The sequence below is a fragment of the Parasteatoda tepidariorum genome, chromosome 4 (assembly GCF_982258835.1).
Source record: "Parasteatoda tepidariorum strain Cologne lab strain chromosome 4, Ptep-v5.0, whole genome shotgun sequence".
In the NCBI taxonomy this organism is placed as follows: Eukaryota; Metazoa; Arthropoda; class Arachnida; order Araneae; family Theridiidae; genus Parasteatoda; species Parasteatoda tepidariorum.
In genome coordinates this window covers 56,726,949-56,744,718 of record NC_141758.1, presented here as the reverse complement: position 1 = coordinate 56,744,718, position 17,770 = coordinate 56,726,949, and the positions used below count along the sequence as shown (strand labels likewise).

The 17,770-nt window shown below is 32.2% G+C and overlaps 1 protein-coding gene across 1 annotated transcript in view; it reads right to left on the bottom strand.

Moving 5' to 3' along the window:
* The window catches only part of LOC107440993 (uncharacterized), a 52,966-nt gene extending 46,041 nt beyond the window's left edge, over nucleotides 1-6,925 (bottom strand). The window contains exons 1-5 of the mRNA XM_087162174.1: nucleotides 6,873-6,925; nucleotides 6,307-6,362; nucleotides 4,746-4,829; nucleotides 2,258-2,521; nucleotides 263-526 (exon numbers count right to left, since the gene is read on the bottom strand). Coding sequence (XP_087018300.1) covers nucleotides 263-526; nucleotides 2,258-2,521; nucleotides 4,746-4,829; nucleotides 6,307-6,362; nucleotides 6,873-6,925 — 721 coding nt within the window. The remainder of the gene's footprint in view (nucleotides 1-262; nucleotides 527-2,257; nucleotides 2,522-4,745; nucleotides 4,830-6,306; nucleotides 6,363-6,872) is intronic.
* Nucleotides 6,926-17,770: the final 10,845 nt, after the last annotated feature.

Below are 17,770 nucleotides of genomic sequence, written 5' to 3'. Positions count from 1 at the left end.
TGAATTTCCATGAGACATTGAATTTTAAAAAAGCAACTTTTTTAAAAGGGTATATTTATTCAGAAAAAGCACTTTTTTTGGTCTGATTTCCTATCTTAAAATTTTGCCTGCACTAATTAATTAGGATATTTGAAGTCCCCCCCTCGAACCATTACGATCTAATATTTCAAATTTTTACATTGATTGTTCTAGTATTAAGCTTCTAATTCATATACAATTCAAAATACTAACGGAAGACAAGAAAAATAATTAAAATACTTACCTAAAGAGTAACTTTTTTGCCTGCTTCTTGAACTAGTTGGTTCTTTGATTTGGTTCCGAAATCCTCTGAACAAATGCTGGTTTGGTAGAGTATACTTGCTGAAGATCTTTTGGCGACAATTGGCATCAATTGAATTGGTTACTTCAATATTGTTTATTTGTGGGAACGACTGATTATCATCTAAGTTTAAACAAGTTTCACACTCGCAAGAGCATCTTCTACTTCGCTTTTCTGTTTCTCTTTCTTCGGTAACATTATCAGATCCTATAATAAGAAAATTGAACATACATATTGATTATATATCATTTGACCCTCTTTAGGCCTCAAAACTGATAGCAACCGCCTTGCATTGATTCCACAAGGTGCTGATAGGTAGTTTGAGGTATCTGTTACCAAGCGCTCACCAACTGGTCCTGCAATTCCCTCACATTGCGAGGGGGTAGCGTGGCAGCACGAATTTGGTTTTCCAAGTAGGACCACAAATGGTCTATTGGATTTAAGTCAGGTGAATTTGGGGGACAAGACATGACTTGAAAGCCACTGGAATGTTCCTCGACGATTCGACCCTTATGACATGGTGCATTATTCTGTAGGTAAACACCATCCCCCGCAGGAAAAACTGTTGCCATGAATGGGTGAACCTGGTCTGCAACTATGTTCAAGTAGCTTACAGACGTCAGGTATTGTTCTATCAAGATGAAGATAAAATAAAGGAAAAGTACAGACATAGGAAAGAAAGGAGGGTGAAGAAAAATAATAATAAAAAAAATATCAAACAACTGGGAAAAAAAAGGATAAAATTTTTTAAAAAATCTGGAAAATAAAAGATATAATCTTTTCATCAGCCCACACGATTATATCAGCAAAAAAGAGTGCTTTCTGATATTGTATCAATATAGCCAAAGCAAAATATATCAATACAATAGTGTGAGGAGCACTCAAAATTCAGTAATTTACTAAAGAAGTTTAAACTTAGTAATTTACTCTTAATTCTGTGGCAAAATTCAAGAACAACTAGAGATCTTAAATGAAATTATATTTATGAGTTAGATAAAATTTGAGATATTTAGTTGAATTATTACCCAGATTTCTGATGCCAGTTAAAATACCATTGGCATGAACGGGATATAATTCGAACATTCAGTAGCTTTCTGGAGGATTTCTTGAGATAAAAATATCCTATTCCTGAGTTCGATCCCCACTGGCTGTAGAAAAAAGTGACGTTAAAGGTGACAAGTGCATGTTAAATCTCTTTTTAGTTAAAGATCTTTTTATTTTCTCTGACAAGATTATCATCTATTTCACTTCCAGAAATTCCACTAGTAATTAATGTTATACAGCAATGTATTGCAGAGTTAAAATGCTTAAACCTCAATTAAAAAAGTATTAAGCAGTTCTAATAATTTTTGTCAGAATAAAAATTGGCTTAACCCTTACTCCAGTTTTTATTGACGTTTAGAAGACTTTTTTAAAAATTAGAAAATTGAGTGTATTATGTCTGTAAACCCCAGCTTTTAATTTATAATTTTTTATTTATTTGAACTAATGAAAGTTACCAAAAAGAGTAAGTATATATGACACCAAGAACTATTATTAAAAAATCGCCAAATTAGTACCCCCAGAGGTATTGATTTCTTATGGAAAATGGAGGACTTTGTGACCCTTTAGATTCAACGTGTACCTGCCACCATTTACTAAACGTGGAGTCTTCGCCTGGCGGGAATCGAACTCCCAACCTACCAGGCTATCCCGACCGTGAATAGTAATAATAATAACGCACGAACACTTATTATTCAGTTCAAATTGAAATTCAGTAATCTGTTTTGATTATATTGGTTTCACACAAGAACAACTGGTGTGTTAATATTTCGAGAAATGGAACATATTCACTAAAATCAGAGCCTAGAATTTTCATGCCCTGGTTCTAGAACTGAGATAAATATGCCCGAAATCGAAATACCAACGACACGAAAAAGAAGCAATTAGAATATTTACCTGAAAGACAGATTTCTTGCTGATTTTTTGTGCAAATTGTTTCCTTGTATTGATTTCGAAAACTTTTAAAATCTTCACACTGGTGTTCGTTGGATAGGGTGTATTTGCTAAAGTTCTTTGGACAGCAAGTTACGTTGGTTCCTACAAGACTGTCTGTTTGTTCTGTCAAAGATTGATTTCGATCGAAATTTAAAATCGTTTCGCCCTGACAAGAACATCTTCTATCTTTCTCTGTTTCTTTGCTTTTGATAACATTAATAGATTCTAAAAATAAAAAAAAATTGAAAGAATAAAACACGCTTTCTGTAGTTTCGAAATTAAAAGTGCTCCCAGTAACTACGAGCGAAACTAAAACTTCCTTTAACTCCTTCCTTCTCGCTCCCTTGAAAATGACGGGGTGAGGTTTCTCCCTCTATTTCTCGCTCCCGTGATATTCTCCGGGCTGGAGTGTTCAGTAGTAACGCGCCAATAAGAATAAAACTAATTCAATTCTTTTGTGCGGAAAACATTTTATTTCTCACTTTACACACCAGATGGCAGTACCAGGATATTTTTAAGGTGTTTGTAGATAGTTAGTTTATTTTAAACTAGATGTCAGCACTAATCAAATACGTGTATAAAAAAATAGACACTCTTATGACCGTTTTCTTGAAAATTAACCGATCGTTAAGGAGTTAATAGAAATTATAAATTTTAGAGACTCTAAGCATTTGGCTTTATATTTTTCCATTAGTAAATAAGAAAAATGCTTGTTCAAAAAAAATAAAATAATAATCAATTATAATCTTTCTCTCTATATGTTTCTCTTGTGTAGAACCATAAACTCTGGTATTTCTCTTTCACCTTGTTCCTGACGGAGGTTTTCTCTATGCAGATGACAGTACATTAAAAGGCGTTTATAACATCCTTTTGATGATTAGAATGCATTTATTTACACTAACGCTCCTTTATAGTGGGAGCTGAACTGTCCGCCATTATGGAACAAAAAAGTTCGATAGTTACGTAGTGTTAACATTAGCCTGACTGTTTGAAGCTCATTTCGATACTTAAAATTATTGATATGGGTAATTTTGCAGCGATGAATTGGACAAATACTTTAAAAAAAGGTTTTCTAATGTTAAGATTTCAATCCGATCTCGAAAGAAAGAAGAAATGGGTAATAAGTTACTGAAGATAGAACTGGTAGCATGGAAGTGGAGCTCGTTTTTTTGAAGAAAATATTCATTTATTTATAATTTATTAAATTTATTTACTTATATATGCAGTATATAAACGACCTTAAGTTGTTAGAATTTGTTTCTGAATGCTTGGTTTTGTTTGCGTCTTTAAAAATAAATTAGCGAATACCTTTTCTGGGTTACATGAATTATTTAGTTCTAATTATATATCAAATATAAGAATTTTCATTGAAAATTGCATGAAATATTTATTTAAAATATGACCTATAAACAATATTTTTTTTTCCAATGGCAGGCACTGAATTTGAATCTTTTGCCTATACTATGCCAGAATTGTTGCTCATTTCGCGTTACCCAGTGGGCACCTCTGTGAACCAAAGTCACGGAGGCGAGAAGCATTGCCCACTCCACACTGCCACAAACCCGTTTATAGGGTGGGCCACATTCACACATCATACACACACACAACAGAGGACAGCACAAAGAGAGAGAGAAACATCCATGCCCAGAGCGGGATTCGAACCCGCAGCCAATGGCTTCGCAGTCAGGCACGCTAACCGCTCGGCCACCTGACCGGCCTATAAACAATATTTAATAATTCATTTAACAATTTTCAGTGTTTGTGTGGCATAAAACTAAGCAAATGTAGGTCAGAGATTGGCTGAATAAGTATTCGGCAAACTTATCTTAGAATCGTCAAGTTTTTTTGTTTACTTTTAAGTGTTTCCTTCTGTTATGTTAAAATTGAATATTAACCTGTGTCTTATTGTATTACATTTTGATTCGCTAATATGTCAGATAATTACTTTTTTAATCATGGCTCATTTAAGTTTTAAAGCTCATTTATATTTTATTTTTATTTTCGGTTCATATTTTAAAGTTCATTTAAATTTAAAATATTTAAGTAATTGGTCCGTTCAAAAACCCAGATAATTCTTCACTTCAAGATAATATATAGATTTTTAAATCATCGCATTGCTTCAAGTTAAAGTAACATAAACTGTGGCATTTTTTTTTAAATTTTAATTGGCGACAGAGCTTCAAAAAACAACGTTGCATTTGGCGATACACTATTGTTTCGAGTTAACATCTTTCAAAATATAATTGTACAAAGAAGAAATAATTAGAATTTTTACCTAAGCAGCTTTCTTGATTATTTCTTAATCTAGAAATTTCCGTAGGTTTATTAGTTTTTTCTGGTGTTTTAAATGTGTCTAATCCTTCCTTTTGAAACCTATTGGGTACGGTATATTTACAATAATTGTTTAGGCTACGACTAACAGTGCTCGCATTAGTTTCTTTGAAGCTACCAACTTCTGGCATAGAATGATATCTTCTGATGTGATACGTTCCACTTTCTTTAGAATACTTTCGATTTTCAATTCTCGCTTCATCTGCAATAATATTAATAACTTTTATAATTTACAAGGATTTAAACATTTATTACAGATAAAATTTTAATAACAAAATAAGTTGTATGCACAGTGCGCTACATAAAAAAAGAACTCACTCAAAATAGATTTTGTTCGAATGATCGGATTTTCACTCACTAAGCGCCAATCTTAAGAGTTCAAAGGAATGAGTTCAATTATGCTGATTAACTAGAGTCAATTATATTAAGTTACAGAGACAAAAACGTACTGTGTTTGAATTTACATACCTTTTTTGACGTATTGGGTTTCATACAATCAAAATATGGGGTGGTAGCCGAAATTTCTAAAATATTGTCTGGAAAGCTGTCGAAAGCTTGTGCCCTTTATCTTTTTTGTTAAATTCACTTTTTACGTATTTGGCCATAATTCAGAAAGTTTTTAAGTCAATCAAAAATTTTTACGCGAAATTATGAAATTCATTTATTTAAATATAATTCCATGCAAAAAAACAATTTTTTTTTTACTATTTTATATAATGAAAGTAGAAAACTTTGTGATTTGGGAACTAGACATTTTTTTTGTTTAATTTTTTGCACTGCAATTTTTAATGACAAAATCCAAAATTTCGACGAAATCGGTCAAATAGTTCTTGAGAAATGAAGGTTTAAAAATATAGCTATTTTAAAATTTTTATGACTCTGACACTATTAAACCGATTTCGTCCCAGTTTAGTATTAAATCATTTAAAATTATATAGTTCAAAATGGTGTCTAAATTTCCATGCCAGGCAATATTGAATGTTTAGGATCCCTATTAAATAAAATGATAAAGAAATAATGAATGATTATGGATGATTTTTTACATGGAATTATTTTTGTATTAACGAATTGTATAATATTGACTGTCCTCCAGGAATTACTAAATTATATGCTACATCGCTTTTTTTTTCCTAGTTATATAAAAAAACATGGCGGATATACTGGATGTGTTTAAATATTCTATTTTCTCCCACACCAGGTGAGACAGTACACGAGTTACTCTTTCTAAATATGTATTTGCATATGTCTCAAATTATGGTACTCTCGTTATATTTAATTCCAGTATCAAGGCTATTTAATTCCAGTTCTACACTTCACGTAGATTAAGTTTCCCATAAGTGATTTCTGGTAATTCTATCTCTAAAAAAGTGGATCTCTTTAAATTCAGTCTCTATAAAAAGTGGGACTCTGTATATTTAGTTTCCAAAATGTTGACTGAAATGTAAAACTCCTCGATTAATCCATCCTTACTCTTACAGTACGCAAGACATTAGAGAAAAAAAATGTGTCTTTGATATTTTATGTCTTAAATAAACGATTTTTAAGTCGTCCCCAGAAACATTTCTCCCAAAAGATTTAAATGCAGCAAAAAATTCGTGAAAAAAAAAAACATTAGAAAACTCGCATTTATAGTTGATCGGAACCCCCAAACAACTCTAATACTGAAAGTAATAACTTACATTGTTCTGGAGATTGAGGAGGATAACAGATTTTCTTTGCTTTTCTATTTTCATTTCTGAAGATATGTGAAAAATATTCGAAAATAATTCGACCAAATCCGGACATAAAGAACGGGTGGCTGAAACATCAAATATATATGTGTGTATATAAAATATTCCAATTATAACTTCTTTTTGCTTGATCTTAATTGAAGACACACAATTTTTCGAAAAATAGCATATGTTTCACAGATTAAGTTAAATTGAAGAACAAACTGTAAGTCGAATTATATAGATTCCTCTCTCTATTTTTATTGTTTTCTATGTTTCTGTCACAATGATAAGAATTTGCATAATAGGCAAGCGAAATTCATTCCATGAGGTATGGGGCAGAATAAAAAAAGACAGAAAAATAAACGTTTTAAATGGTTAACATCTTTATTGTTTGGATTTCCAGAAGAGCTGTAAACGCGGCTACAACGCACCAATCTCAAAAGAAAAGTTATACTATTTCTAGATAATGATATTAAAACGGCACTACAAACTCTGTCAGATAGGCATGGTGGCTCAAAGGATAAAGTACTCACCTCCCAATGTGGTGCCCAGGTTCGAATCCCGGCGATGGCTGGTCGATACGCATTCTGTATCAGGTTAGCACCCAGAGCCTGACTAAGGCAGGGGCATACGGGCAGTTGCTCCAGGCCCCCACATGAGAGGAAGCCCCCAAATCACAAAGTTTATTTTAGGATTCCTTCTTAAGTGAACTTTTTTTAAACAAAATATCAGTACAGTGTAAAATCCGTTTGTTTTATGTTAGCTTCTTCATTAATCCATAGTATAAACACAAAAAAATCTATTTCGTAAATCCATGTCTTTCTAGGGCGGAAATCAGTTAAAATTTTTGCAATTGCGATGGATAAATTTGGTCAATGAAAAGCCTTTTTTTTTACATATCAGGCTTCTGATTGGCTTAATTGAGCTATCATAATTGCGAAAAGTTAGCTGAATTCCGCACTAATGTCAGCAAGGATATGAATTTATCGCAGCTAATGACAAAGTTAAAAATCAGAAAACTGCATGCGGCATGATGGACATAGAATCGTCAGAAAATCAATAAAATGGACAGAACGATGTTTTGTCTGACCATTGGAAAGGGGGTGACTTTATAGCTGTTTTAGGTTCTGGTCAATTTTCTTCTTATATAATGAGATGAAAAATTTAAATACCTCCATAAAGTTCGTTTCTTCATTACTGAAGCAGAGGGGGGACCCGTTGCTTTGACCCGTGCCCCAATTAGGCTAAATCGGGAGCTGTTAGCCCCAACCACATTGCTGACGTAAAAATATCCTTAATGGAAGACGGATCATAGGTTAGAGTCCTCTCGCCTGCAGGCTCACCATGGGAATTTCTCTTCTCAATGTAACGTGAATGCGGGTTAGTTCCATCAAAAAATCCTCCACAAAGGCAAATTTCTCCCAATATTTGATCCAGGAGTTCCCTTGTCTTCTGAACTGGATTTAAAATAACAAGGCCACGGAGTTGGACATTGATAGTTGTAAATCAGTATCGCTCAGTAACGCTCTATCAGTTCAGTATCGCTCTATCCCCTGAGCTATCGCGGCTCCTTGAGCCTATTTAACACAAATGTAGCCTTGTTTTCCGATATAATATGCAATTTATTCAGACTGATTATTTTTATGTTTTAATAATGTTTTATTTTCGGCGCCATTTTATTTGGCCGGGCACTGCACTTTATTTTTGTCAAATGCTCGACTTTCCTTCTGAGTAATACGAATCACTCAGTGACACTGAGATGGCTGAATCGACTATCAATTAGGTTTGAGTAAAGCAATCACAGCGACAACTTTTCTTAATTGATTTTCAATTTCTTACATTTAACTACTTTAGTATTTTTCCTTTTTTCTTTAATGGAATCGATTCGTAAAGTAAAATATTGAAACATTAGATTAAGCTGATAAACAGAAGGGATGATATATTTTTACAAAAATTAATTGACCAAAAGCTTTATTTTCCGTCTGTTCTTCAATACTACTTTTTCTTTTAGGTAATTAATTGGTATTTAACTCACCTTTGCTTAGTTTTTATTCACAATTAACTAATAAATTAATGTTGAAAAGCTTGTGTTTTTATTTTTCAAAATTAGCCTTGTGTATTCGACAAATGCTGCCAAAATCTACAAACTAAATAGTATATCCAATTAATTTGTGGTATCTGTGATCTCGGAAAATTCCCTCAAGCGAGCTTTCTAAAATGAGGTAAACTTAACAGAAATTACAATTGTGTATCACATGACACAATTAAGGCAACGATCTCTACAGATTGAGATGCTAGGATATATTTACAATTCATCTTATTTCAGATCGTGTTTCATTTTTTCCACGGAATGGGCAGTATTTGTATAGGTCGTTTCAACTTCCTGCAGAAGATTCAGGTAGAAGAATTTCTGCTGCTGTAAACTTAATTGCTCAAATCCGCATCTACACGATCAAATAATTGCATATCAATATACGATAACTCCCCAAAGTACTTTTTTTTCCATATCTGCATCAAATATGAAGAACACATTTTTTCACAAAACCACGATGAAAAAATTAAATTCAGAACTAATGAATAATCCGAGTATATACGAACCCGGGACGTCAAAAAAGGAATAATCACGTCAATGCTATGACGTCAGAAGAGGACCTCAAGAGGTTTTTTTAAATTTTTTTTTTAAAGATTGATGGTGAATACTCACCAGAATTCAGGCTCATTTAATTCAAGGGCTCTAACCAGAAAAAGATACCTGCAAGTAACGTCACCGTAGATAAATCGTATCGTTTGCGGATTCAGAAGCCAATCGGGTTCGACTCATCATTCACAGGTAACCAATTATATCTGATTTAAATCATATGGTTCGACATAATCACTTCACATCTTCTCAAGTAGCAAGTACTTAACTGAATTGTAAATTTCAAGAGCCAGAGCCGGAACAAGCAATATATATATATGCGTGTGTGTATTTAAAAACTCGTAATTAAGTAATCTGCCAATTTTCTATTTAGTTAAACCTTGTAGAAAAATGGAAGCCCATTGATTTTCATTAAGACGCTATTTAAGAGAAAACATGTTATTTTGTTTCTATACTGTAGTTAGCCATGAATATAATTGTAGTTTATTCATATTTAGATTTGGATGTATTTTCTAATCTAAAGGTGATTGTTTATTTTCATAACTGATATATCACAATTCAAAATAACTTATACAATATCACAGTAGCAACATTACTCTATTAGATACCTATTACAATTGATTAAGCATCACTAGCGTCAATATATTGTCCCCTTTCCGAAATAGATAAGTACCCTATAACTATTTTCGTTATTATTACCCTTAGAAATAGGTAACTTGGAACACATGCAAGGAATACTATGAAATTATTTGAAGAGACATAAGAATGAACAAAATGTAACGTCTGTGTAATAACATTAAAGTACAATTTCCATTATTCCCGCAGAAAAACTTACTTTGAAGAGCTGTCTAGATCTCTGAATAATGACCAACCTGAAGCTAATTAATTTGATACAATTATAAGTTTACTAATCTTATCAAAGTTAGAGCATTATTAAAGTTATATTTAAAAAAAATGTCGTGGAAAATAAGAGCTTATCGCGGTATTGATCCAGCCCTAGAGCCTACAGACTGAACTAAATCACTTGTATATTACCAATCGATCAATTCAGTAGTTTCGTGATTGAAGGGCAACTAAACGTTTTTTGAAAACACAACTGTGAAAACGAGCGGTTTCGGTCCTCTCTAACATGGAGGTAGTGGGTTCGAACTCCGCCTTAACCCTGGAAGTGTCTTTATGATATCTTTCTCTGAATTGTACTGTTTGACTTTCTACTTGACAATGGCTTGTAAGCCGTGCTTATGTAACAGAGCACACAAACCTGCATCTATGTGAACCAATAAACAATAACAACGTATGCTGTTAATGGTCTTGATACGCAATAACAAGGAAAGTTAAGATTCACAAAGTGTTGATGAGAGCTAAATGAAATTTAATAAGTCAATAGGATTACAGAGCTTCCTTCTATACAGGAAAAGCTTCCGCAGTGGACTGATCGTTGAGACACGGTTCCCAGCAGATCACCGAAGTCAAGCATCACTGGCTGCCGTCAGTGTGCGGGTGGATGACCACTTGGATCAGTCTGAGTGGGGACCGAGGGTGTGCGGTATGGGTCCTCGTTAAACTGTTCTACCGTAAAGTGCTCGACTTCGCGTGCAGATCGTCGGGCTACCGAAGTGGGGATGCCATCCCCTCTGCAAAGGGTCAAAATTGTGATGGTATGTCTTCGGATCATCTCCAGGGATGCCTCTCAGACCGTCGCCAATAGCCCATTGTGCAGCTCTAGTGCGACGTAAATCAATTACAACTATATAGGAAAAGCGTGATGATTTTACTTTAATCGAAGCATATTTATTAACTTAAGTGGAAAATGCAATAAAATAGGGAGAAAATATTTTGGACTTACTTTGTTATTGTAGCAAGCCCGCAATTCCGTTTAATTTCTATAGAAGATTTTAATCACATTAAAACACGTAATTAACGTGAGCTTTTCTTTGAAAATGCGAAAAATGGTTTTAGAAATCAATTAACTCGCCAAAACGGCACAGGATAGCATCTTTACTTGATCACCAGTTGTTGTTGGCAGCTCATTAATAATTGCTGATGTATGTACGAAGTATAGCTCAAAATTTAAACATTTTTCTACTGACCAGCTGTAGACTTTTCAAGGGCTCTCCGGTTGCGAAGTTGGTTTAAGCCTCGCTCACATCGTTACAGAGAGCCGGGGATAGTGAATTCGATCCCGATTAAACAGGCGTGTATATGCAACAAGGTGAATGCTACGAGAAAGTTTGGAGAGAGGGGTACCAGCTTAAGCGCTGTCCACTTTGTTCTGACCGTTAAGATAGAGCTCTAAAAATAGGACTAGATGCTTGGCCATGGTTGGGTAATGATGTAGCATTCTTAAAATGGCCACTAGGGAGGTTCTACAACACATTAAAAAATAATAGATACATACCATGCCACCCCTCAAGTTTTTTAGACTCGTGGATTCTGGAAGCATTGATTTTATGCGGGTGCTCAACCACTACAAATTTACAATTCACAAAATTTCACAATTTACCAAATTTACAAAAATCACAATTTACAAAATTCCGAATTCAATGTTGAATTCGGTTATTTTCATTCAATGTGGAAAATTATTGAAATTTTTCATAAATGCATATCCTTTTCATTCATTGTATTGTTAATAGAAAAACCATTGCTTGGAATTTTCGTAAAATTACGGAAATATTAAATAAATTGGATATAAATTTACATGCAGGTTTAAAAAATTATAAATGGTTAAAAAATAGTCCTGACTCGTAGAACACTATTCCAAACAGCTTTGAATCGCTTAAAGATCAGGAAAGCTTTTGCCAAAATTAATCCCATTATATTATGGCGGCTAGCTACTCATAGAAGTTTATATATATTATGTAATATGACAGACTAATATTTTCAACAAGAAACATCTCTGAGAAATAAAATTTTTTTTTTTACTATGAAACATTTTGTAGCATTTCCTAATGTTTATGTTAAAATGTGGGGGGTCATTGAGAATCCTAAGAATTTTAATTAAGACTTTTTCAGCATTACACTAGAGTGAGTATATGTATAAAAATATATATAAATTGAAGATTGGCATACTCTAGCTCAAAATTTTTTGGAACCACCCTAGCGACCACTTTTTGAAACAAGTAGCTACTTTTTCAAAAATTGTACATTTTTAATAATTAAAAGAATTATTTTTTATTATAAAAAATTAATGTAAGGTAAAACTTTTAACTCTTTTGAAAAATTTCTCAAAAAATCAAACATTACAAGGTTTATTTTGAAAAAGTAACAAGTTGCATGAAATAAAGTAATTTTTAGATTATAAAAAATTCATAATTCCATATTTATTAAAAAATGATAATGAAATGCACATGAGTTGCATTTTCAACGAAAAATAGGCAACTGTTAATTTTGTCCTATAGTTAGAAGGCAGGTAGGAAAAGTGACAATTTTATCAATGACTGAGACACCTTCGGAAACATTCCATTTTGTGGCAGTTTCGATTGAAAATATCTTTCAAATTGGAGCAAATTGATATAGATGAAATGAACAGATGAAAGTCATTAAATTAAATGAAACCTTTTATTTTTGCCTCACTTTTGGATATCAATAAGCCAGGTGGGATGTGATAAGGTGAATATTCCAAGATATTTCATTAAGCAAGATTCTGTGCCCTGGCATGCTGTTTAAATGAAGATTTATAGTTATTATAGAAACTTTGGAAACCTTTGATATTTTTTAATCATGGATTTATGAATTGTAATGATGAAAGTTATGATTCCATCAGCAGTTGTAACAATCCGCGGAATATTCTCGGATCATTTAAACTACTTCACTGTGCTAATACACATTGAAGTAGTAGTAATGCTCAAATTACAACTGCTTTATTGTGGAATCAAATCGAGCTAATCCATAGATTGTTAATCATCAAAGAAGGTGTATTTTTAAACATTTGGAATTTTTTACATAGTTTTTTATGGTAACTTAGCAACAAGGGATAAGAAAAACCATTCGGCAACAAACTCGTATGTAAATGTACTTTGTGCAAGAACCACTACTCACCTGAGCCATTATGCTGATGCTCAAACTTATGAGCTCATGAGGCTTTAATATAGCCAAAGCTTTTTAATGTTGCTAAAATTATTGTGTCCTGCTGTATTGTCCATATTTTTTTAATTGTTCAAATTTACCTTTAAACCACCTCTGATAATGTCATGCCCTTGCGCTTACCAGTTTTTCTAGTTTGTAAAATACTCCTTTTTCAACCACAATAAAATGGCGTTGAATCTCACTAAATCAATATTATTTTCCTCTTCTACATAACTAATTTCCTCACATCAAAGAATAGCAAGCTTGAGTAAAGTCAGGGTGTGTAGCCAAATCTTTCAACAAAAAATAAGCACCTTTTAAATACTTTTTAAGCACTTAAAAATATTTTTAAGCACTATATACATTAACGAAATGCCAAAATAATTTTTAAAGATTTTACATGATCATGCTAAAATAACTAGTTTCTGACAAAGAACTCTTTTCTTGATTATATTAGCCGTTATAAAATGACCGAGAGATTTTTCGGTTTGATTTCAGAGCGTAGAAAAATGAATTTGAGAATATCGTTCAAAATGCAGTAGAGTTGCACATCAGAGTGCAAGAATCTCACCGAACTCAGATCAGTATACGCACATGCGGACCCGCAAGTATTTCATCAAACATGTAAAATGATTGGCTCTTTCACACGCTATGAACCAACAGTATACCGGAATGGAATATATTGCAGTTGAATGAATTGGGAAACCGTTGAATAGAACAAAGTGAAGAACGCGCTTTTGCATAATAGGTGACGAAAATAGACTTGGTAAAGAAAAAAAATCTCATTTTCGTAAAGGGAAAATTAAACACTTTTTAAAAACACCCAATAAAAACAAAAAGCACCTATAAGGGCTTTTAGAAAACAAAAATCGAAAAAAAGCACCTTTAGGTACTATTGAAAAATGCTATGCACCATGAACCCTTTGTTCAGAAACTGGCAAGCTCGAATCCTGATCAAGAACCTCGTATCAAAGCTGGCAAGCTTGAACCCTGAGTAAAATACAATGCATAATTTATCTGGACAACACATTGTTTCAATTAAAACACTGTAAAAAAGTTTAAGTGGTATTTTTAAATTGTTAAAAAAATAAACTTATTCATAACTTAATGTTTCCTTTTAGCCACAGCATATAATGATCTCAAGGAATTACAAAGACCTGATTCAATTTAAAATAATAATAATTTAATTATATCTGAAATTTTTATTTTTCAAGAATCAAAAGCAGTTTTTTAATATTCCAAAAAAAAAATCTTACTAGCATTCAGCAAATATTTTAGAAAATACAAATGAAAGGTAAATATATACTTTAAAAAAATATTTTCCATTAATTTAGACAGATTTTAACATCCCTAAATTTCAGGAATATTTTAATGTAATAAAAAGTTTAAGACAAAATTATAGTAATTTTCCAGCTAGTTTAGCAAAACAAGTATTCATAACATTGAAAAAAAAAATTCAGATATGGAGAGATAAATCAAGAATAAATTGCTGTATTAAATAAAAATTGCAGAACTTTCACAGGGTGCGTAGCCAAATCTTTCAACAAAAAATAACAGGGTTCCTACACTATTTTAAGAAAACAATATCCTGACTTTTGCAGGTTTTTCCTGACCTTTTACAATAAAATTCCTGACCCGCCGTTTCCCACTCCAACAAAATTTTTAACATTGCAGTTTCAATTTGTAATAATATGCTACTAAGTCATAACTATCATATATTGAATAGTATAAACACTTATATGTTAAAAGTGGAATTGCGTAATAGCACTTTATATCCCAAATTATATTTTCAGAAAACTTGTGAAACATATTTTTAATTATCATGATTAGATTAAACTTTCAGTGCGTTTTTGTAGTTAGATACGAAAACTATTTAAATAAAAAGATCAAGAAAATCTGTTGGATTATGGAAATATTATTTTATTTAATGTTAAGTGGAACCAAATGCATGAGTGTCATCAGGATATAAAGGGTTAATCAAATCTGCGAGATACGTATCAGTATTCTTGAATAATATTTACTCTTAAAACGAACTAGAACATTTGTTACATTAAGTTATTAATTTTTAAAAATCACCAATTCACTTCAAACTGACTTTTCTTTTGAAAGATAATATTGAAATATAAAGGGAAAAAAAGTCAAGAAAAGTTAATTATATACAAATAAAAATTCTTATAGAAAAATTATGCAACTTGTGAGAAAAATAAAATCAAAAATATCTTTTTTCTTCAGTATTTTTAAATTTATTTCTGTAATACTGTAAGCTTCCGGAAAAACTCAGGGGCTTCTATGTTATATAATATTTCTCAACATATTTTGTTGTTTGACAATTTCGGAATCAAGAACATCCAGTTCTGTAGCAGCAGTTTTCATCAATTTAGATTTTCTTAATTTCAAATCATCTATCTTTTCTTTTATTCGTTTTCTAGAAATTTCAGCTTTTTTATTCTCTTTGTTCTTTTTTTTTTTGGGCTTCTAATGCATGTCTCCATCTTGTTCTAGATCCTTTTACAGCATCTAGCATTTTTTCATTAATGTCTATATTTTTTATTCCATTTATAAATGAAACATAATCATACGCACGCCTTTGTGAAAAGTCTTCATTGAGGTTTTCAATCAATAAGCTTTTATTGATTGAAAACCCCCCTTCGACTGTTGCGTTACTATGAGAGAGGATAAGAACAATTTTTATAACCTCCCACAAATTTTCAATTTTTTTTCCTCCGCGCAAATATTTCGAAAAAAAATTATCTAATCTCTGTTGCTGTGGATTAAACTCGAAGAAACTCTTTTGCTCTTCCTTTTTTTTTGGCAGCATCACAAAACAGTAAAAATTCCCTTTTTGCTTTTTCTGCTGTTGTTTCAGCTACCCAGTTATTAACATGGAGAATTTCCAGACAGGTATCCATCCTTTGTTGAGCAATGGATGGATGTTGAATGATCAATTCTGGCACTAAACTTGAAATGCCACGTGTCATACTATACAACAATGGACTTTTTTCGAGTATTTTTTTGACCGTCGTCAAAAGGAATTTTCGACATTCTAACTTGAAATATCCCTTTTCTTTCTCACTAATTTTTATCATGTTCAGATATTTACTTGCTGCAAAACCTATATTCACATTATTAACACTTAATAGATTGTCATTGCTTGTCAATACTTGCTAGTTTTTTTGCAGTTGTAGCATTGTCTATGACCGACTTTTTTACACAACGCAGCAAAAGATTTCGTGTTAGTTCCAATATACTGGAATATAAGTATGGACTGAGAGGTTTGGAGGTCTGAAAATTTAAAAGATAAGGTTGAAATTCTTCAGAAATTAGCTTAAAGAATGCTAATTTTGGTAGCATTATCGGATCCTTAACACAGTCTCAGACATTTTTTTATTGAGATTCCGGCTGAGAATTTTTTTCCTCTTCTATGTACCTTTTAATGCTGTCAAAATGTAATATGGCCCGCTCCACAAAAGGAAGATTTTCCAGCCACCTGATTTGGCAGAACTTATTTGGAAAAATTTTGCTACCAGATATGTTAGTATACTCTGCTCGTAAACCAGTTATTCACACAAAGAGCAATAAACCTAGCAACCCTATCAAAAATTCCTTATCATTGGATAAACAGGAGGAAAATTGCTAACAGGACAGGTTCTACCAGGGAAAGAGGATTGTTATTATGAGGAAATTACATATTTTGAATTACAGAATTTTTCCTTGAAATTTTATTTTTGCTTGTCAAGTCTTTGAATGAACTATAGTTATTTTTTAATTTTCCTAACTTTATGAATATGAAAGAAAAATCCTGACTTTATGAATATGTAAGAAAAATCCTGACATTTTCCTGACTTTTTAGCTTAATTTTAGAATATTCTGACTTTTGCAGGTTCTGCAGGTTTTCCTGACCGTGTAGGAACCCTGAATAAGCACTTTTTAAGCACTAAATACATTAAAATGAAAAATAATTTTCAAAGACTTTACATGATCATGATAAAATAACCAGTTTCTGACAAAGAACTCTTTTCTTAATTATATTAGCCTTTATAAAAAAATGAGGAGGTTTTACGGTTCGATATCAGACAGTGGAAAATAGAGCCTGAAATTGAGAATATCTTGTAAAATGCGACAGAGTTGCACATGAGAGTGCAAAAATCTCACCAAATCCAGCTCAGTTGACCCACATGCGTACTCCCAAATATTTCATCAAACATGTAAAATGATTGGAGCTTAAAAACTCTACGGACCGACAGGACACTGAAAAAGATTGTGAAAACGTTGAATAGAACAAAACGAAAAACGTAGTTTTGCATAATATATGGCGAAAATCGACAAGGTAAAGAAAAAATTCTCATTTTCGAAAAGAGAAAATTAAGCACTTTTTAAAAACACCCAATGAAAAAAACACCTTTAAGGGCTTTTAAAAAACAAAAATCGAAAGAATAATAAGCACCTTTAAGCAGTTTTTAAAAATGCTACATACCAAGTTTCAGGCAATTATATTAAAGCAAATTTCTCTGCTCACCTATCTAAAAGTAAAGACAAAAACTAGTTACGTAATAACCATAACCAATTTTGAATTTTAAACAAAAAATAATGAAGTCACAATACACCAATAATAGAAAGCAGGATAAAAAATACCATCTTTTATTTAATGTTTCATTAACTCTTGTTTTACAATTAAGTATTTTCAAAAGCCAAAAGTAAAAGGTATTAGGCATGTATTGGCACTTTTAA